Source organism: Carassius auratus, unplaced genomic scaffold, assembly GCF_003368295.1.
Source record: "Carassius auratus strain Wakin unplaced genomic scaffold, ASM336829v1 scaf_tig00034249, whole genome shotgun sequence".
NCBI classification, from domain to species: domain Eukaryota; kingdom Metazoa; phylum Chordata; class Actinopteri; order Cypriniformes; family Cyprinidae; genus Carassius; species Carassius auratus.
This window is the reverse complement of record NW_020526137.1, coordinates 1-23,512: the sequence shown is the minus strand read 5'-3', so window position 1 is coordinate 23,512 and position 23,512 is coordinate 1. Positions and strand designations below refer to the sequence as shown.

Here is a 23,512-nt window from a genome sequence, read left to right as displayed (position 1 = left end):
CCACAAATTCTCATCCCAGCATGGCTCCACAATACACACATTCTCAGGGTGTGTCTTATCCACCCCTGAGTAAAATCACCTCACCACATCTGGTGAGAAATCCACCTGCACCTGCACCCATCCCAAGTCCAATGTCTCATTCTACATTGATTGACATCCAGCCTCCACTTCCCGGGATTATTCCTATCTCCACCCAGAGCTTCACCTACACAAGACCAAAGGAGTTTGTCGCAGCCCAGACACTCTCTCCTATCAGGAGTCCTTCCCCAACTGAGTCTCCTGTGCCAATGCTTCATGAATTAGCTGCACAAATATTCCCGAAGTCAACACGGGAGCTCACGTCGCCCATCAACCAGTTATCTCCATCCCCAAGAAAGTTCCCAACGAGAGTTCTGGAGTGTCCAAGCAGCCCACCATATGTGTCCTCACCTCCTCTACTGCCTCATGGGCTGGGGAATTCACTGTTTTCTTTTAGAACTCAGTCACCCCCACAAGCTTCTTCTCCAACTTCTAGCAGCTCCTCCCACAGCCCCATCCAAAATCCAGTGGCCTTTCTTACTTCAGTCCTTCCTTCTCTTCCTACATCTCCTCTGACCAATGCCATGGGCCTACCTAAGAGTGCCCCACCTGGGTAAGCAAACACAACATTTCATTACAACAGAGGTTCTCAACCCTGCTCCTGGGGATCCACTCTCCAGCAGAGTTTAGCTCCTAATCAACAACACCTAAAGGTAATAAAGTTCTTCAGGGTAGCTTGTAAATGCACATGCAGATGTGCTGAAGCAGGTTGGAAATAAACTGTACAGGACAGTAGTTCCCCGGGAGTAGGGTTGAAGACCTCTGCATTATAAAATTGTAATATCGTAATTAGGGCCGGGACTCGATTAAAATTTTTTATCTAATTAATTAGAGGCTTTGTAATTAATTAATCGAAATTAATCGCATTTTAATCGCATATAAATATTTGACCTGAGAACAGTGAGAAGTTTTTTTTTTCACATGGATTTATAGTATACCATTAGAATAATCAACTGAATACATAAGCTTTAAGCAACAAAATATTGTTTTTTTTGTTCGAACACAAGTCCTAGGCAGACCAGTGCAACTGCATATTTAGAACAATTTAGAAAATAGTACATTTCCAGAAATTCAGGAAAGCTTATAGGTGCTGGGAACCCCTCTGTACAAGTGTCATTTTTAAAGTAAAACACAATACTGTTCCAAGTAATACATTCCAGAAACATTGGAAACACTGACTAGTTAGAAACATCTCTCTGTTTGCTTCAGAGGCCATAACATTACTTAAGTTCAACTATCTCAATAACCTTGGCCTTAACAATAAAGTGTTCAACATAAACTGTTGCACGCAGCTAAATAATACATAGTTCAACATAAGTGTAAAGTCCACGCTAGCTGCTATATGTTTTGCGTTGAGGTGATACTTGAGGCTCAATGTGCTGCGGTGATATGGCGAACGCTAGTTGGTGTTCCAGTATAATCGGCGTCCGCCGAAACTCATCCAGTGAGAAACGTTCCGCGGTGCAAAAATATGTTATTAAAAATGCGGGGAATTTTTTTTTCTGTAATTAATTAATCTTAGTTAACGCGGTATTTTTTGTGTAATTAATTAATCTCAATTAACGCGTTAAAGTCCCGGCCCTAATCGTAATATGGTTGAAGATCATACTCTCTTTAAAGGGGACATGATGACATATTTTTTTTAATAAGTTCCTTGGGTTAACTTATGTTAAAAAAGTTTTTTTGCACAAAAAAAGAAAACTAATAAATATGTGGAAAAACAGTAATTTTTTGTCAAAACACAATGAAATCATTTACTTATGTTTGTGATGCAGCTGCAGTCAGATCTTGCACAGCTTTATCTTTCAACAAATGTTTCTTGTGAACTCTCCATGACACCGTGCCTTGTTTACAAAAAAAAAATGCTCCAAATGATTTTTAGACACAACCCCGGGACACAAATAAAAATAAACCATCTCCTGGGATCCATCCAATATCTGATACAAAGATGTGAACAAGCTGATTAAACCAAATGTGCCAAAGTGAACATTCTTTCACTCCATTTGTCCTGTTGACGACTGACTTGAGCATGTCAGAAAGTGAATGTGCATCTGTATACTGTATCCAGTGTAGACAAAACAGCAGCAGTGATTTTCATTTCACTTTGATTTTGATGTGAAGTGACAATCACATTAAGCATGAGCGTCTGAACAACAGTGGGCGGGGCCTATGGTGAGAAAATGACTTCGTCAATGTCAATGGAGGTAGTGTTTATGCAAATGACTGGGCCTAGGTGATGTCACCTCGCCCCTCAGATCCAGCTCGTTTTTGGAGCATGATTAAATAAATGCTTTGTTTATAATGAGGTTGACACGGTCTATGAAACTTGCAGGATGTTTTAATGGTACAAAGACCTCTTATATGCCAAAGGGTCAAGGCAAATTTGCTTTCTCATGCTACAACCCCTTTAAAGGGATTTGTCTGGAATATCCAAATGTGAGTTGAGATCTAGAGATCTCAAGTTTCAGAAAAGATGTTAAGTATCATAAAATCCCATAAAAGTTCCAGATATTTAAATTTACGTTACATTTAGTCATTTAGCAGACACTTTTTTCCAAATGGACTTATAAATGAGGACAATGGAAGAAATCAAAATCAACAAAAGAGCAATTATATACAAATGCTATTACAAGTCTCAGTTAACTTAACACAGTACACATATCAATTGCTTTTTAAATAATATAATAAATAAAAATAAAACAGTTAGAATAGAAAAGAATAGAGCAAGTTCGTTCGTTTTTTTTTTTTTTTGAAAACAAGCAGTAAATGAATAGAGTTCATGTCTTAAAGGGAGAAAAATATATCTACATTTTTTTAAGAGCTGTTTTACAGCAGAATTGGACTTTAAAAAAATGTTACTTCATGTTCAGGCCTCAAGGTGCACTAAAGAAGAATCAAAGAGGTTCCAGACTCATGTCTGATGATGACATCCGCGAGAGCAAGGAAACACTGTTACAAGATATTGAGAAGATATTGCGATTTAAAGATGAACAGCTCCATTTTGGACAGCAGGTATGTGGTGTCATAAATATTACAAACATGGTTTTTTGTTGTGTATAGAAAAAATAATAGGCCTAAGCCATGCTTTTGCAGGATTGAGAGAGACAATTCAGTTATATAAAATTGCTTATTTTCTGTTATTCACAGAATACAGTTTTTGTTGTTTCTGATGATCTTACTTTGAGTTACAGATTTCTTTATGTGAGACACTATTACAGAGGGTTTAATCTCGGTTGGTAGTAGTTACGTTTGTGTGGGCTTACACAAAACACAGACTGATGGAGAAGGAATAGGGAAGAAAAATATCCCCCTAAATAACATGTTCTGGGTACCACAGCTTGATCAGTCTGTCCTCTAAAATATATCGCTGGTACCCTTTAAGACAAAATAGCTAGGCCTTCGTCATGATATTACCAAAAACTTAGTTTTTATCTCTTGTGCTTAATAGGTTTTCAAGCTTCTTTTTGATGTTAAAGTTGAAGGCTGAATCTAACTCTTTGGTTGGCTTGCACCAAATACAAATCTATATCACCTGCTGACATACATTTTCTCATTTTATAAACAAAAATTATGCCATGCAGGAAAAACAGATAGATATGCATACATATAATTCTATAATTATCTATATATATATATATATATATATATATATATATGTGTGTGTGTGTAATTCCTGCATGGCACCATTTTTTCATATTTCATATACTACACAACATTTGATAATAAGTGCATGCTTGCAATATTACTTACCTTTTATTATGCATTTGCATTTTCATAGCACTGCAAATCTTTAAACTTTTACAGGTGTTCTGTAAAAGTCTCTCAAATAATTTGGATTGTACTTAAATTAAAAAGCTTTGTTTACAGTCGACATGAAATCAACAATAACTGTTGGTTATGAGAAAGTCACATGATGAACCAAACCCCATCACAAACAGCTTTTCTACAACCTGAGGAGGGCAATATTTTTACATAGAAGGTGCACAGTGTCATTCACACAAACACTAACCCCCATCATGGTGACACACGATACTGAAATAATGCAATAAACATTCATTTAACAGCATTAGATGTGAGATTAAATGTTCACAACTGATTAGAAAAAAAAAATCCTAAGAAACATGTTATTCATGTTCAGGTTTTTCATGTTGAGATTAACTGTCAGCATTGCTGATTTAAGGGCCTCAGTACATTTAATACTTCAAAATTTCAATGCATTGCTGGCTGTCATTTATAAATAAATGTCTGTAAATCTCCATGCATCATATAGTGGCTTTGCATCGACGACAACATTCGCATTAAATAAATCATTTTCTATATTTTCACATTCTAACACATTCCATGTGTCACATGTGCATCTACATGATGCACCATATTAACACTTTTACACGCTGGAGTGTAGTAACATGATAAAACACAATTTATCACACATTTGTCTTGATGTGTGACTAGTGTTTGTGTTTACATCATCATCGTCATTCATCCTGTCCTCCATAGAAGCAGAGTTATGGGGGGGAAGTGAGCCGACTGCTCGGACCAAACATTCCCACCGCAACTGTCTTTAACTATAACAAGGTACAAAGACTTTTCCCCATTGCAAGCGGAGCTTTGTTCTGTAGTGCATTAGTTTTCATAATATAATAATTTATTTAGATTAAAACAAGAAACAAGATTATCCTGAGCTAATATAAAGCTGTGGCTTTTTTCCACTAATGAAAATGCATGGATTATAACCCTCTTTAGAGGAAGATGCAGTAAATTTCATGAACACTTTACAATAAGGTTACATTTGTTTACAATAGTTAACTATATCAGTTAACATTAACCATGGAAAATACTTTGATAATTTTAGTGAATGAATGAATGAATGTGTCTTAATATTATGAGCTGAACTAAAAATAAAAAGTTTTAGTGTTATTAAGTAACGTTTAATTTAATATATATATAATAAACTAGATTAATATAGAGATATATTAGATTAATTATAACAAATATCTTCCTTACTGTTAGTTATTGCATTAACTATGTTAATATATATTGTAAAGTGTTACCATTATGTTGTCAAATTAATTGTATGATAAATTTTCTTTTAATAAATATTATATATATCGCTGCGTCCTTGTAAATTGTAATTAATACGCTAAGTAAAATTCTATCACAAAACATTATGCATGAGCAACCTGAGTTTAATTCAATGATATACTAACTACGTGAGATTATTAATGTCAGTGTTCAATGGATATAACACAAACAATAATGACATGAGCACTACATTAGACCATCTGCGGTTTGGGTTTTTGTGTTTTCATTGCAATCACAATTAAGTTCAGTGTCTATGTGAATGAAATCTGAATGCACGCAGTATCTGTGAGTAAACATGAGCGCTGGGCTCGAGAGACTTGACAGAGACAGGAATGAACAGGGCTCTTCTGTACTATAAATAGAGATGACTGCATTCAGACATGTTGGGGGACATCCAGAACTAAAGGCGAGCTGTTACCAGAAAGGCCTCTTGAGATATAATAGGTATTTTTAAAATTGGATGGTGTGTTAAAGGGTTCATATCATAGCTATTTAGTAACCTAGTTTTTATTTTTATATGTGTGTTTGTTAATTTTTGCACCAAAAACTTTCATAATATGACCATTTTTATCCTTTGTTTAATAACCCCCAGAACATATGGAATATATGTTTACACCGCATAATAAAAACATTTGTGCTTTTATCTCACAATTATGACTTTTCTCAGAATTACAAACATGTATCTCACAATTTTCAGAAATTTAGAAGTCTGAGTTTACATCTAGCAATATCTAGCTTTATTTGTTTTTACCACAAGTTAAAAGAACTACTAAATGTGATTTTTTTTGTCTCAATTCTGAGTTTAAATCTCACAATTCTGACTTTTCTCATAGTTCTGAGTTTAAATCTCACAATTCCGACTTTTCTCAAAGTTCTGAGTTTAAATCTCACAATTCCGACTTTTCTCAAAGTTCTGAGTTTAAATCTCACAATCCGATTTATCTCATGGTTCTGAGTTTAAATCTCATAATTCTGATTTATCTCATGGTTCTGAGTTTAAATCTCATAATTCTGATTTATCTCATGGTTCTGAGTGTAAATCTCATAATTCTGATTTATCTCATGGTTCTGAGTTTAAATCTCATAATTCTGATTTATCTCATGGTTCTGAGTGTAAATCTCATAATTCTGATTTATCTCATAGTTCTGAGTTTAAATCTCACAATTCCGACTTTTCTCAAAGTTCTGAGTTTAAATCTCACAATTCCGACTTTTCTCAAAGTTCTGAGTTTAAATCTCATAATTGTGATTTATCTCATGGTTCTGAGTTTAAATCTCATAATTCTGATTTATCTCATGGTTCTGAGTTTAAATCTCATAATTCAGATTTATCTCATGGTTCTGAGTTTAAATCTCATAATTCTGATTTATCTCATAGTTCTGAGTTTACATCTCATAATTCTGATTTATCTCATAGTTCTGAGTTTAAATCTCATAATTCTGATTTATCTCATAGTTCTGAGTTTAAATCTCATAATTCAGATTTATCTCATAGTTCTGAGTTTAAATCTCATAATTCTGATTTATCAGTTTAAACATCAAAATTCTGGCTTTTTCCCTCTGAATAAATTTTCCACATTTCACGATTATTTTTCTGAATTCTGGGTTTACATAGGAATTAAGCTTTTCTGGTTTTTGCTAAATATATATTTAGCAAAAAAACCCTCTAAATTAGACTTTTATCTCACAATTCTGAGTTTAAATCTCGCAATTCTGTTTGTCCCATCAAAATTCTGAACTTAAATCTCGCAATTCTGAATTTTTTATTAGAATTCTAATAAGAAAGTCAATAGCGAGATTTAAACTAAAAATTATAATAAAAAAGTCAGAATTGCAAGATTTAAATGCAAAATTCAAATAGAAAATTGCAGAATTGTAAGAGTTAAACTCAAACTTCTTAGTTTAAATTTTGCAATTCTGGATATTTCTTGGAATTATGTTTAAATCTCACAATTATGGCTTTTCCCCGCTGAATTCTGTTTAAATCTTAAAATTTTTACTTTATTCTCAGAATTCAGAATTTAAATTTCACAATTCTTTTTCTGAATTCTGAGTTTAAATAGCAATTATGCTTTTATTTGTTTTTGCCACAGGCTAAAAAAAAGTTCAAATCTCACAAGTCTGTTTTTCCCATCAGAATTTAGCCTTTTTTATTATAATTGCAAAAAATTGTGTTGTGAGATAAAAAGCTGCTATTACCTTCATATAGGTTAAATGTTATTGTGTTTTATTATCTCCACAAAGCCCACTTCTTATTGTAATTGGTTTACAAGTTCACACTGATTGTTGAAAATAACCTGACCACTGATTAGCCTTTCATTTATCAGATATCTCTTTGTTTGTTTGTTTATTCTTATTTTTAGACATTACTATGATCAGTTTGGTTGTTTAATTTAAGTGACTGTTTTGGAAATTTTAACATTTAGGTAGCAACTGTGGGCAATGTTTCCTCTGAACCTGAAAAAAGTAGTTAATACGAAAGTTTAGTTAATATGAAAACATAAATGGGACACATTCATGAACGATTTTAGGTAATAAGTTCATTCTTAATGATGTGTTTTGTAGGAATACAAGGTGTCGAGCTTTGAGCAGAGGCTATTGAGCGAGATCGAGTTTCGTTTGGAAAGGACTCCAGTTGAAGAGTCGGACGATGAAGTTCACCATGATGAAATTCCCACGGGAAAATGCATCGCACCCATCTTCGACAAGAAACTGAAGCACTTCAGAGCTGTGGAAGGGATTCCAGTCACATTTACCTGTAAAGTTGTGGGAATTCCAGTTCCTAAAGTGAGTTTTTGACACCCTTTGATGTTCCTGTAATACGTGCTCAGAAAATAACACTTTAAATGTGTTTTCTTTAAGTTTGGGGATGGTAAGATATTTAAAATGTTTTTGAAAGAAGTCTGTTCTGTTCACCAAGGCTGCATTTATTTGATAAAAAAATTGATATATTTTTACAATTTGAAATAACTGTTTTAAATTGTAAAAAGCAATTCATTTCTGTGATCAAATCTGAATTTTCAGCACCATTACTCCAGTTTTCAGAGTCACATGAACTTCAGAAATCATTCTAATATTTGCTGCTCAAGAAGCATTTCTGATAATTATCAATGTATATTTTTATACAAATTGTGATATAATTTGTTCTTAAGGATTCTTTGATGGATAGAAAGTTCAAAAGAACATTTATTTGAAACAGAACTTTTTTTTAACATTAAATCTAATACATAATTGAATATGTCCTCCTCCTTAATGGATAAAAGTACTCATTTCTTTTATATAGCTAAAACAAAAAAATCAACAATTAATCATTAATCATTACTATTTTCTAAATTATTTGTTTTCTAGATAGTTTAAATTCATTTCAATCTTTAAGCATAACAGATACATAAATATTCTGTCCAAACCACTTGTCGAGGAACTTTTATTTTGTACTTTTCCTACAGGTTTACTGGTTTAAAGATGGAAAGCAGATTTTGAAGAAAAATGAGCACTATAAGAAGATCAGAGAAGGTGATGGGACGTGCTCATTACACATAGAAGCCGTCACAAGTGACGATGATGGCAATTATACAGTCATGGCAGCAAATCCACAGGTAACTACAAAAAACATTCTGGAGAAAATCATCATGAATGACTCTGATGTACAGCAGAAATGAAGGTCGAGTCTGTTTTCATGTTCACAGGGCAGAATAAGTTGCTCTGCACTGTAAAAATTTTCCAGGATTTCACAATATATAACTGTAATATTTCACAGTTAATTACATTATTACCACTTCACAGGCTTTAACTGTGATAATTCACAATATAATACCATATTTAGACTTTTACTGTGAAAATAATGCAGGTGCGGGGCTTTTACAAGAAACTACTGTGAATGCCGTCTTTTTTGAGTGGCAACTGCGGCAGCGTCATCAGAGCGTCATCAGAGCTCTCTGATCTTCGTGGTCTCATTCGGTGGATTCAGACAGCGGTAAGTGTTTAAATGTCAAACCTTATCAATTTGATGTTTTTTATATGATAGTGCATGTAATTTAAAAGTATGAACCAAATTAGGGTTAGTTGTAGGTTCTGTTGTCATGTTTTTGTAAGTTAGCTGGAGCAGACTGGCATCGACGATTAAGCGCGCAAATTTGAATGAAAAGACGTTGGTTGTAGTGTTAATTATACCGTATTAAGTTAACTGTGAGATGTCTGATTAGATACACCGTCGAAACATTTAACTTTAGCTTTACTTAAAGCTTATCTTAGTTACTCTAACAGCGTTCTCTCTTTTACCACAGCATTTTCTACATTGACCGACGATAAATAAAGTTATAAGGTAAGATGTGGCCTTAATGTGGGTATTATGACAGTTATTATTAACTAGATAAATTATGGTGTTTGTGGATTTGGGCAAAGGTGGATTAAATTCATCTCAAATTAGTAACTTTATGCTTTTCTTCCCTGCTGTGTGTGTGAAACGGAGCAACCGTTGTCTTTCTCGTCAACAGAAAAATGAATGGGGGGCTTCATCCAGCTGAGTTCACGCAGCATTTTCAACCGCCATTTTTATTCGGATAATTTTCAAAATATTACTGTTATTGTGTCATGAAATGTAGTTTTAAAAGTATTTCAGGCGAGAATGTAGTTGTTTTAAACTCAAATATGCGGTTTATTTATAATGACAGAGTCTATTTAAAAAATGTGTTTCGCCGATCTCGGAGATGAGCTCCATGCGATCAGCGGGAGCTCCGTCATCATGTATCCGCCGAGAGTAGCCTTACCTCGGCTAGATCTTCTGACATTTGCCGCTGGCTATGATGTGTCTTTAGTGGTTCAAGATCAAATATAATTCGTTTGTGGTAAAATGAAACGTTTCTTATCTTTGGCCTATATTCAATTTATCTATTAATATGTTATATATATATATATATATATATATATATATATATATATATATATATATATATATATATATACATATATATAGGTCATTTTTATTCCTGTCTCTATAGAAATATGAACTTTTGTCATATAGCTCCGGTTGACTGCTCACTGACAACATCTGTCGTTCCTCCTTGTTGAATGAGTGGAGAAGGGTATTCCTGCACAGCCGGAGGCTGCAGGAACATACTGTTGAATGAGTGACTCCTAGCAGGCTCCTGATTGATTAACGCGGCGCGAATTGACGCCAAAGTTCAAATTTTTCAACTCGGGCGGCAGACGCGAATTCGCGTCAAACGCTAAATGCACAAAAAGCACCATTCGCGCTTAACGCGCGTTTCGCTTGAAGCGCTCTATTCGCTCGTCAATTCGCGTCTTCCGCGCCGCACTTAACGCCCCATTCGCGCCGCGAGACCTCCAGACGCGCGTAAACGCGCGAGACGCTCTATTCGCGTTTGGTGTGAACACCGCATTATACGCAGCTAAAACGCTGGTGTGGACGGAGATATTAGTTTTAATACTCCGTTTCTAAACGAAAACGCAGTAGTGTGGATGGGGCCTTAATTTGTGTGTCTGTGCTGGAGACCAGACCAGATTAGACCAGAGACAAAGCTTAAAGTCAGAAACAACTAAAAAACTGGGTGCTTTATTGTGAAAAAGATATAAGAAATGAAATGTTTATCACATCATCTGTGAACGGGTAATAATTCTAGGAGGAAGAGTACAAGTAGAAACAGCCATAGGGAGATGGACAGGCAACAGGCTCTTACTCCATCCTCTGCAAACGGAACATGTAAATTATGTAAATTGTTGTGTGCGAATGCTTTGCCTAGGTAAATCACACACCTCTACTTTGGTGAAGGTCTATTCTTGACTGTGTTTGTGATGGAAATGTTTTTCAGTTCAGTTCCATGCATTTTTTTTCTGAATTACAGTACTTACACCTGAATTACACCTTTGTTTAAACTGAGCTAACTTTAGTTTGACTCTGTACTGCAAAAGCAGTGACCCACTGAAGGTGGTGACTGGGAACTGACACTTTTTTCATCACACGAATTAAACTAACAGGTTTCTTCTGTCTTTTTGTTCGTAGGTGCTTCTTGGGCATCAACCCAGAGACAGGCACAAAATCTAAGAGGCAGAGAGGTCACATGAACCAGCAAGTCTGCACTCTTATCAGGAAGCTCATTGACTTCGAATGGATGTCAATCTAATGTAAGCTGTGTTCCAATTTAAGAACGGACTAATGAAACACAGTATCTGTGTTAAAGGAACATGCTGACTTTTTGTGACTTTATCTTATTCCCCGTATCCCCCAGAGTTAGATAAGTCTATACATACCCTTCTCATCTCCGTGCTTGCCGTAAGTCTGTCTGAGGCACCCACCGCTAGCCTAGCTTAGCACAAAGACTGGAGGTAAACGGCTCCAGCTAGCATACTGCTCCCAATAAGTGACAAAATAACGCCAACATTTTCCTATTTACATGTTGTGATTTGTATAGTCACAGTGACTCTAACCATCTTCTAACCGTATACATACTGGGAACTATATTCTCAGAAGGAGTGATTTTCTCACAGCACCTGAGAAGCCCTGTGGTGAGGAGCAGAGAGTTTGCTCAGAATTGGAGTAAATCACTCCAAAGAAGTAGCAGTGCTTCGCCTTCTGAGAATATAGTTCCCAGTATGTATACAGTTAGAAGATGGTTGTGTCTCATATGACCTTGTTATTTGTACACACTGTGACTATACAAATCACAACATGTAAATAGGAAAATGTTGGCGTTATTTTGTCACTTATTGAGAGCAGTATGCTAGCTGGAGCTGTTTACCTCCAGTCTTTGTGCTAAGCTAGGCTAGCGGTGGGTGCGTCAAACAGAGGCACTCAAGGAGATGAGAAGGGTATGTATGGACTTATCTAACTCTGGGGGATACGGTGAATAAGCTAAAGTCCCAAAAAGTCGGCGTGTTCCTTTAAGCTAGATGTAGTTATGCAGTAAGAAGTTTACTGAAGCTATTAAAGGGTTAGTTCACCCAAAATTGAAAAATCTGTCATTAATTACATCCCCTCACGATGTTCCAAACACAAGAATTTTGTTCTACACAAACTAAGAAAATTTTAAGCAATATGAGAGCTTTCTGATCCCACCTATAGACTACTATGTTATAACCATTTTCAAGTCCGAGAAAGGTAGTAAAACCATCGTTAAAATAGTCCATGTGACTACAGTGGTTCAACCTCAATGTTTATGATGCAACGAGAATACTTTTTGTGCCCAATGCAATCACATGCATGATCGAGAACACATCACGTGAACAGCATCGGATACTGGCACAGAAAGGAAAAATGTTGAATAAAGTCGGTATTCTGTTTTGTTTTGTTTTGTTTCTGCGCAGTAAATGTATTCTCGTCGCTTCATAACATTAAGGTTTAACCACTGTATACATATGGACTATTTTAACAATCTTTCCGGGCCTTGAAAGTAAAATAATTGCTGTCCATGGAGGATACAGAAAGCTCTCGGATTTCTTAAAATATCTTAATTTGTGTTCCAAAGATTTTTGGGGTGAACTATCCCTTTAATGTGTTCTATAGTGTCTCCTGATTCAATGTAGAGTTTAGACAGACTGCAAAATAAATGTGTAAAATTAATTGTTTTTACGTTTATTTGATTTTAACATGCCTTGACGTCTAAAAAACGTGAAATTTACAGTACTTTACAATAGTTTTAAGTGTAAATTTACATTACTTGCTACTGTGTTGAATTACTATGCAATTTAGCATGCAATTTTTGCTTAAAGGGTTAGTTCACCCAAAAATGAAAATTCTGTCAGTAATTACTCACCCTCATGTTGTTCCAACCCCGTAAGACCTTCTCTCATCTTCGGAACACAAATTAAAATATTTTTGATTAAATCTGAGAGCTGTCTCACTCCTCCATAGGCTTCTAAGGGATTGAAACTTGCTGGCCCAGAAAATGTATTAAAAACATCATTAATATAGTCCAAGTGACTACAGTGGCTCAATCTTACGTTTACCAAGCAACGAGAATACTTTTTGTGCGCAAAACCCCCCAAAAATAATGACTTTATTCCACTATTCATTTCCTTCTCTCTGGGCCTCGGGTGAATTCATGTAGTATAACAGCGTAGCGCTTCTGTGTTATACGTCACATGCATCACACACATGACCAGCGTCGGCCAATAGTCAGCCTACGTGTGACGTATAACACAGAAGCGCTACGCTGTTTTACTACATGAAAAAACTCAACGCCCACAGAGAAGGAAATGAATTGTGGAATAAAGTTGTTGTTTTTTTTACGCACAAAGTATTCTCGTCGCTTTATAAACTTAAGATTGAGCTACTGGAGTCACTTGGACTATATTAAAGATGTCTTTAATACATTTTTCTGGGCCAGCAAGTTTCAAACCCTTAGAAGCCGATGGAGGAGTGATCCAGCTCTCAGATTTCATCAAAAATATCTTAATTTGTGCTCTGTAATTACTGACAGAATTTTCATTTTTGGGTGAACTAACCTTTTAACCTCAATCATGTTACTTTCAGTCCTGTTACTCACGTGAAAAATATTAGGACTGGGTAAATGTAACAGGAGTGATTAGAGTCCTGGTTTGTTGATTTAATATTAATTGAGAGTACTATTCACATTTTTTTTAATAGTTGAAATTACTTAAATTGTAGACATTTTAGGATTAGTGTTACAATGCGAGCACCATACTTACAGTGAGTCAGTCCACCACAGAGTAACTTAAACTTTTTGTCTTTCTTATCTTTTGTATATAGTGGATAGAACCCACACTATGCAGGTGCCAGCTGCGAGGGAAGGAGAGAGACACCTGCGACACCACCTTTTTGTCTTTTCTTACATCTCTCTCCCTCACTCTCTCTTCTCTGTCTCCTTCTTTCTCTTTTGACACACATTCCTGTTACCCAGTGTCAATCCCTGTTGCCCAGTGTTTTATTCATGTAATTAAATTGTATTTTACTTCTAAAAAATAAAAGTTATGTCACTGTTTATCAGTTTTGTTTGGTCCATCATTTATGCTAAATCACAGTAATAGATAGACATTCACAGTTATGTACAGTAATTCTACAGCTGCTTACTGCTAAATTACAGTAATAGATAGACTAATTTCACAGTTAAATACATTAATTCTACATCTGCTTGCTGCTAAATTACAATAATAGACACTAATTTCACAGTTAAATACATGAATTCTACAGCTGCTTACTGTTAAATTACAGTAATACATAGACACCAACTGTAATTTCACAGTTAAATACATTAATTCTACAGAAGCTTACCGCTAAATCACAGTAATGCGATGTCTAAATTACTGTGAAGTCACAGTATACAGCTGTCATTTCACAATAATTTACTGTAAAAATGTTACAGTAACTTACTGTGAAAGTCATGCAATTATTAACCTGCAATTTATTGTAAATTTACAGTCAAATAATTAACAGTGTGGGCATTTGATTGTCCAAACAGGTCCCGTGCGAAACCGTCCCGTGGTTCACTCGCAGAGGTGAGTCGGATCAATGCTTCGTTTCAATACAGTGGCTGATGGAGAGATAAGTTTAATAGACTTGTATGTGTAAGACATAGTTGCAAACTTCTCATCTTTGGGTGACAACTCACTTTTTTAGATCGAAATAGGTCACCTATGAGATTTGTTTAGATCCAGTGAGAAAGTTTTTGCATAGTATTTTCTTTACTCTTTTTTTTTTAAATGATGTTTAAAAAGGGTAATATTTGATGTATTTGAGGTCTGAGATGTGTAGGCAAACATTTAGCATTTTAGGTCAGCATTGCTGTCTAATCAACCAATATTGTCTTAAATAGCTTGCATAGCACTTCATCATTCATTACATGGGATTTTAACCAGATATATTCAATCTTGATGTAAATGTTGCAAGATGTTAATATTTTTTAGTGAAATATTACAAATTTGTACATATAAGGATATATGCATGTATGTATGTAAGTGTTGTCATGTGATTAATCGTGATTAATCGCATGTGTTCTGTGTATATTTGTTATGCAAATATATATATATATATATATATATATATATATATATATACACACACATACAGTATATATTTACATGTATGTCTATTTATTTATGTTCAAATCATTTATATTATATATTAACATGTTTAATATATACATATAATGTTTTAATATAAACATAACATATTTTTCTGAAATATATACATGCTTGTGTGTTTATTTATATAAACATAATAAATAAACACAGTACACACATATATTATGCAACAAAAACTTTTATTTTGACTGCGATTAATCGCGATTAATCGTTTGACAGTACTAATATATAAACCTAAAAGTAACTACAAATGAGCATGTAAAGCAAATAACTTTAAAAGAGCTTCTGCGTGGAGCATGCAATGTTCTCATCTTTTTTCCCCTTACCTGTTTGCATCTCTGGTAATAGTTTTGTGATCACTCATCGTTTATTTTCCCAGAGTCCGAGCGCGTGTACAGGAAGTGGAGGGCGAGCCGACTGAAGAGCGCTTCTTTCGTCCGCACTTCCTGCAGGCTCCAGGAGACATGTCGGCTCACGAGGGACAGCTCTGTAGGTTAGACTGCAAGGTACTGGGGATATTCCAGCAAGATGATCCCAATACAGTTCTGAGCGTTTGAAAATGTCTCAACATCATTGCATTAGGAGTCCAAGCAGATTTTCCTTACATTTTTCTTACAAGTCCTTATTGCACATGCATTTCTAGTAGTTGCCTTTTCAGACGCAAACTTAATGGTATCACAGTATTAAAATGAATCACGCAATGGACTTTACTAACATTTGTGCACGTCAAATCAGAATCAGAATCAGAATCACCTTCATGTTGTTCCAAACCTGTACGAGTTTCTTTCTTCTGTTGAACACCAAAGAAGATATTCAGTAAAATGTTGGGATCTGAACAGTTGATGAGCACCGTTGACTTCTATAGTATTTTATTTTCCCATCGGTGCTTTTATAGAATTGCGCTCTAACACTAATTTGCCCCATTTAGTAAATCTGGCCCTAAATTTATGTACAAAAGAAGTACACTCTGCCATACTTTTAAAACGGGTTCTTACTTAAAGAATATACTTTAAATTAATATACTTAGGTCCAAACTGAATGTAATATTTTGGACTTTATTGCATGTTAATTGCGATTAAATAAAAATGTGTTCTAGTTTAAATTTGTGTTAAATAAAATTATTGTAACTTTTAAAAAGAAGGTAAAAAACAACACTTAAGTTAATATTTAAGTACATCTTTCCCATAATTACTTTAGCGTACTGCTGAATACTGTATACTGAGAGGGATTTAAGATAAACTAAAAATATACTTTAATGTCATTTCTATTGAAACTTCTTTGTAATTTAATTAAAACAATGATTGATTTACAAGCATTATTTTAGTATCATTAAGGCACTATTATAGTTTTTTTATTAATATTTTAAATTTATAAATAAATAATAGTTTTTAGTTCATTTTAATTAACAAATATTTATTGATTTTGTTGTTATTCCCCCCATATATAATTTTTATTAAATTTTATTTCAATTATAGATCCTTGATTTTAGTACATCGAGATGAACTACAGTAATTAAAATTATGTAAAGAGAGATGTTGCTTTGGCAACTATATTTATACCATAAATATTTTATACCAGTTTACATCCATTTAATTTTAAGCAACAATTTATTTATTTATTTATTTAATGGTTTTCATTTTAGTTTCAGTTTTAGTTTAGTATAATAACACAATATACTAATACTAATTTGATATATTTACAAAGTGCATTTTTTAAATGTACTTTAAGAAATCTAGTAATGGGAGTCAGTTTAAGTGGCTTTATATTCCGTTGTATCATTAAAAATAATTTAAACCGTTTTTGTCTAATTCCAAAACGCTTGAGAAGTCACTGAAGTGTCCAAGTACTGTCAGTCATCCAGTGCAATGATAAATAGCATGGTTTGCCTTGGTTTTAAACCTGTCTTCAATGCTCTGAACTCTCCTCTGGTGTTTAGGTGAGTGGTTTACCTCATCCTGAGATCATGTGGCTCCTCAACGGGAAGCCCATGTATCCAGACCTCAGTCACCGAATGCTCGTGAGAGAAAACGGGATTCATTCCCTGGTTATTGACCCTCTGACTCAAGCCGATGACGGGACGTACACCTGCATCGCCTCAAATAAAGCAGGACAGAGTTCATTCTGTCTCGAGCTCAGAGTAGTGGGTAAGAGCTGGATCGTTTCTGAACGTCTTTCTAACGTTAAAATACTAGAAAGCCACATAAGGGAAAAAATTTGTATTTGTAAGTCATTATGACTTGGAGTGACATTATGAGACGGAAATTCATAATTGTGACAAACAAATTGAAATCATGGCATACTAAGTCATTATGAGATGAAAAGTCAGAATTGTGAAAATAAATATTCTTTATGACTTAGCATATCATAATTTATCTTATGATGGCTTTATCTCATAAGTAACTCAATAATTTTGTAATTTCATACTAACACATTTTTGACTCATAATTTCAGCCTCGTCCATCAATTTTAACCTTTTATGTCATAATTATGTCATAATTTCGATGCATGCTGGTTTTTGTTTTTTTTTCCCCACATAATTATGACTACTATTTATTATTTACATTTTATGCCATAATTGAATGTTTTAGTTATAATTATGACGTTTCACAATTCTGACTCATTCTAAGTCATAATTTTGGCATATCTTATACCTTTTTTAACATCTTGTCAGATAAAACATTGTAACTATAAGAAAAATTATAATTATGTCAAAACGTGTTGACAATCTAAAAAATTATCACTTTATGCCATAATTTTGACTTCTTGTCTCAGATTTCTTTTTTTTTTTTTAATGACCTGTTGATTTATTAAAGCACAATTAAGAGTTATAAAGTCAGTATTGTGAGATATAAACTTGCAACTGTAATAAAATAATCAGCTTTTTTTCTCTCAGAATTGGACGTTATATCTTGCAATTCTGACATAATAACATGCAACAGCTTAATAACACACAAATACTTGATCTCCTTTCCCCTGTTAAATGAACACACGCAGGAAAAGAGCTGAAGCAGGCGCCACATTTTGTGGAAAAGCTGCAGAACACGGGCATCGCCGAGGGCTCCCCGGTGCGTCTGGAGTGCAGAGTTGTGGGGATGCCTCAGCCGGTCATCTACTGGAAGAAAGACAATGACACAATCCCTCACTCAAAGGCCAGAGTCAGGTGAGTGTGTTCACATCTGCTGGACCAGAGCACGCTTTCCCACAAATGATCAACACTGTGCTTTTCACTTGCAGCATGAGAACACAAATGCACAGTAAATGAATTGCACTTTCTGTGTCTTTGTTATCCCAGCATGCATCAGGACACGACAGGTTATGTTTGTCTACTGATTCAACCGACTAGAAAGGAAGATGCTGGCTGGTACACTGTCTCTGCAAAAAATGAAGCAGGAATCATATCATGCACAGCAAGACTAGACATATATGGTGAGTCAGTTACATTGATTAATATCTCAGCACTGTATATTAGTGAAGTTAAGAAATAGTTCAGGTGTAAAGCATTTTAGCTACAATTTTAGCTTTTCTTCTGCATTGACTACAAATGCAGAGTACAGTACTTTTGTTAGCTGGTCAGGAATAAATGATAATCTAAATTAAACTACTACATTAATACTCGTCATTAAATGTTTAGGGTTAGGGTTAGTTTTTTTTAAGTTCTGATAATTAAAAAGGAATTTAAACTACTTTATTATAGCATTTTTAAATGTTTTAGAGTTAAAAAAAATATTTTTGGAAATGGCTATAATAATATTAGAATTAAACTACTATATTGTACTACATCTAAAATATTTAAAATGTAATGTTTCTGACTATTTTTATATTTCTGGTTATAATAAACCGAATTAAACTACTATGTTAACTCTAAAATCTAAAAATATTTTAAACTCATTTTTGTAATTATTTTAAGAAATTTCTCTGACAATTAAACTAAATTAAACTAATTAGTTATATCTACTTCTTTTTTAAAGAATTATTTTAAGAATTTTTTTTATTTTTTATCATTACATTTTATATATATTATTTCTATATTACACTCTATCCAAAACTATTTTTAATATGTAATTATTCTAATTGTTTTAAGGTTTTTGTCTAATATTAATTAATCTTATTATTAATGTAATTATCTAATTAAATTAATCTAATCATTTGTATCTTGATTAGCTCTTTTGTAATACTGTACTAATGAAGTGAACTGCAAAAAGCTGATTAATAAAGATTAAAAAAATAATAATAATTGTAAGCAGCTAAAGCACCTAAAATATAAATGTATATAGTATTGTACAACTGTATTACATTTAACCCAGAAAGATGCTTAAAAGTGCAGTTGTGTCAACTATGTGACTACAAATAAATACATAGCATGCAACCCAAATGCAAAAGATGTTCTTAATTGAACTGTTATGTCCAAACATGTGGTTTTCTGCAGCTCAGTGGTATCAGCACATTAATGCACCGATGAAGAAGACGCAGCTCAGCGGGAGTCGATACGCTGCTCTCACCGGACAGGGTCTGGATATAAAGTCAGCGTTTTCTATGAGCGACAACAGCCCCGTCATATTCTCTGCCTCCCAACCAGAGCGAAGGCTAGAAAGTGAGGAGCTGTAGATGCTCGCAGGTTAAAGATGGTGCACCGATGATTTAAAGACACCACATTGTGTTGAGCATTTGGAGTAACAATCTAAAAGCAAACAAGGATCTGATGTTTCTGCACTCATTTGTAGTTGTATGTGTTTTGATACGGGCCTATAATTTAAAGGAAGAGTTCTGCCACATGAAAATGGGCTAAAAATATGCTCGTCTTCGGGTCATACAAGATTAGGATGAGTTTGTTTCTTCATCAGATTTGGAGAAATGTAGCATTGCATCAGTGTCTCATCAATGGATGCTCTACAGTGAATGGGTGCCATCAGAATGAGAGTCTAAACGCTGATAAAAACCTCACAATAATAATCCACAGCACTCCAGTCCATCAGTTAACATCTGGAGAAGACACAAACTTAATCTTTGTATGAATCAAAACCCATCATTAAGGCATTTTTAACATCAAACCGGCTAAAATATGAGTCCATAATCCATAATAATGCTTCCTTCAGTGATAAAGTGGTCTGGTCTGAACCAGGAGTGAAATCTGCAGAAATCAAGCTTAATAATCCTTAAAAACCATACATCAATGTAAAGCTTATTTATTCAGTTTTCAGATGATGCATAAATCTCAGTTTCAAAAAAAGTGTCCAGTGTCACATGTGTGTGTGATTTTGATTCGAGAGACAACATGAGATGGGCTTTTTCACTGAAGGAAACATTATTATGCATTATGGACTCATATTATGGCCAGACATTAAGTTAAAAACCTCTTAATACTGGATTGTTCATCTTTTGTCTTCTCCAGATGTTAACTGATGGACTGGAGTGCTATGGATTATTATTGTGATGTTTTTATCAGACTCTCATTCTGACGGCACCCATTCACTGCAGAGCATCCATTGATGAGACACTGATGCAATGACACATTTCTCCAAATCTGATGAAGAAACAAACTCATCCTGATCTTGGATGACCTGAGATTGAACACATTCTTTGCAAATTGTACGTTTTTAGTTGAACCGTATTTAGACTGTATTCAGGTTGTTTTTCCTCACTGCATATAACTTTATTTGCACATGATCCTTTCCTTTAATTATGATGAAATGTGTGCCATTTGAGGCATCATGCAATTTTGTTCTGGTCAGTTTGTTGTATTTTTTGGCTGTTGTGCCCTTAGCATTTTCATCTGGTCTTTTTATTAGACTGTGTGTCTGTTGCATTACCAGCTGTGAATGTGAGCTTCAGCTGGTTTTATTCAACAAATCTGTTGAACACATGAACATCTGCTATTGTTTCATGTTTCAGTATAAAAAAAAAAGCATGAAAGATTTAGAAAGCGAGATTTAGATCAGTGAGATTTAAAGATTTCTATACTAATATCACACTGATCCTAAATGAAGCCGTTTGCACTGGTGAAACCCATCAAATCTATTGCTGATCTATTTAATAAAAAAATTATCCAAGAATGGGTAGAAGCTAAATTCTCTGACGCTGCATGTGGAAGAAAAAAATCATTTTTTGTCTTTTTATATATAATGAATACTGCTGCTTCGGGAAATTCTCTGTAGATTAATATGACAATCTTATATTAATAAGATTATATATTAAATATTATATTGGATATTATAAGTTGTTGTGGAAGTTTACAAAGCCAGTGTATTGTTATACAGTCATTAGAATAAATATATGCATATACATACCTTGTGAAAATGTACAATAGTTGTTTTTCTTGGAAATAAAGTTATATTTATTCAAACAAGGACTTTCTACTTTCTTCTATGTGTTTCATTGTAAACAAACAGCATATTATTGTTGTTTTTGTTATCATTGTTGTTATAAGTGCTGATTAAATCATTTAAAATGATAGAAATAGTATTGGAATACATCTATTCTAAAGTGTATAATTTTGGGATGTCATATTAAGAGTCTCTCTTCATCATCTTAAGTTGGTTGACTTTATTAAAATAAGAAGTCTTATTTTTTTTTAAAGGATAGAAAGCACATTAAATATAAATGAGTTACTAAGAGCTATTAGCGTATTTAAAAATTAGAATAGTAATTTATTATTATTATTATTATATTACTCAATAACAGCCTGAACTATGAATAAAAAATAATAATAATTATCACACAAAACACACCCACCCACACACCCACACACACATCAATATATATATATATATATATATATATATATATTATATATATATATATATATATATATATAAATATATATATATATATACTGTAAAAAATTTCTTGTTGTTTTACAAAAACTTTTTGGCAGCTGTGGTTGCCAGAATAATTTTGTAAAAATACAGAAAACTGTAAACACATTTTACGTCAAAAACTGTTAATTTTACAATATAAAGCTGTAATTTACAAACAAGAAAATGTGAATATAAACCAGTAAATTCAACAACACACAAAATTAAATCTGTTTTGTACCTTGAAAATACTGACAACCACCATAATAATAAGATGGTACTGTATAAGAGAAAGCCACATGAAGTATCAAAGCTCATCACAAGTAGCTTCACCACAAGCAGAAGTATATATTAACATATAGAAGGTGCACATTTATGGAAACACGAAAACACCATCATGGTAACACACGTGATACTTAAATAATGCAAAAAACTTTCATTAAGCAAACAGAAGATGTAACATAAAGCTCAAATGTACATAACTGATAACAAGAACTATTTAAAAACATGATTATTTAAACAAAATACTTTCAAACGTGGAGTGTCACGCAGGGAATTCTGGGAATATCAGTTTACAGTTTTAGACTGTAAATTATACATTGATTTGTTCTTTTTTTACTTCTAAAAGCTGTATAATTAACAGAATTTTACTGTAAATTTACATTAAATGCTTTGTTAGATCTTTTACAGTTTTTCCCTGTATATAGTACGGGAACTTACTGTTAACCTATTATCAGTTTTTTTCCGTAGCGTTTTTACAAAATTTTACAGTTAAAATTACACTTATTTTTTACAGTGTATATATGTATATATATATATATATGTATATATATGTATATATGTTATGTATATATGTATAGTATATATGTTATATATATATTATATAATATATATATATATATATATATAATATATATATATATATGTATATATGTGTATATATACATATAATATATATTATATATATATATATGTATATATGTATATATATACAGATTTTTTTATATATTTGTATCTCATTTAAATATTGCCCTCCTAATAAACCATACATCAAAGGAAAGATTATTTATTCAGCTTTCAGATGACTTTAAATCTCAGTTTTGAAATAACTGACCCTTATGACTGTTTTTAATGGTCCAGAGTCACATATATAAGCTATACTTGATCCAAACTTAAAAAACAAATACATCTTAAAAAACAGACTGAATTTTCTGATTGTTATCTCATAAATCAGACTTTAAGCTTCTCTGTGTCTGGATGTGGTGTTGAGTAACATGTTTATTACAGAGTTATGATTCTTCTAGGACATCACTGTTCCCAGAGACAGCTGGTATTGGCTTGAAGTTGTGAAAGATGAAGAGGAAGAGCTTCTGGAGGAAGAAACCAAACCAGAAAGAAGTGACGGAGAGGAGAAACTCACAGTGAGTTTTATGACTCTTACATTTACTAACAAGCTGCTTTGGAGAGGAGCAGTTTATTTTTGATTTGTCTTGCGAAAACTTTGT

The 23,512-nt window shown here is 33.5% G+C and overlaps 1 protein-coding gene and 1 long non-coding RNA gene across 4 annotated transcripts; both read left to right on the top strand.

The window, feature by feature from the left end:
• The first annotated feature begins 7 nt into the window (after positions 1-7).
• Positions 8-20,087, top strand: LOC113081406 (myopalladin-like). Of its 2 annotated transcripts, XM_026253511.1 has the most exons (12): positions 8-631; positions 2,949-3,090; positions 4,576-4,653; positions 7,726-7,947; positions 8,607-8,756; positions 8,847-8,863; positions 14,572-14,631; positions 15,596-15,722; positions 17,153-17,360; positions 18,211-18,376; positions 18,509-18,642; positions 19,643-20,087. In XM_026253511.1, exons 1-12 carry the CDS (start codon positions 21-23, stop codon positions 19,819-19,821), a joined length of 2,094 nt encoding a protein of 697 aa, XP_026109296.1. In that variant the 5' UTR covers positions 8-20; the 3' UTR covers positions 19,822-20,087. The 2 variants fall into 2 exon arrangements, with proteins under 2 accessions (XP_026109296.1, XP_026109297.1); XM_026253512.1 differs by lacking the exon at positions 4,576-4,653.
• On the top strand, positions 9,092-14,117 carry LOC113081407 (uncharacterized). Of its 2 annotated transcripts, XR_003282178.1 has the most exons (4): positions 9,092-9,133; positions 9,444-9,481; positions 11,180-11,301; positions 13,886-14,117. It is a non-coding gene; the product is annotated as an uncharacterized LOC113081407 (long non-coding RNA). The 2 variants fall into 2 exon arrangements; XR_003282177.1 differs by lacking the exon at positions 9,092-9,133 and having other exon boundaries at positions 9,177-9,481.
• Positions 20,088-23,512: the final 3,425 nt, after the last annotated feature.

Excerpts from the sequence above, each read along its gene's own strand:
- LOC113081406 (XM_026253511.1), top strand. The coding sequence starts at position 21 with ATGGCTCCACAATACACACATTCTCAGGGTGTGTCTTATCCACCCCTG. Across the intron at positions 632-2,948 it reads CCTAAGAGTGCCCCACCTGG|GCCTCAAGGTGCACTAAAGA; the intron begins GTAAGCAAACAC and ends CTTCATGTTCAG. Across the intron at positions 4,654-7,725 it reads CTGTCTTTAACTATAACAAG|GAATACAAGGTGTCGAGCTT; the intron begins GTACAAAGACTT and ends TGTGTTTTGTAG.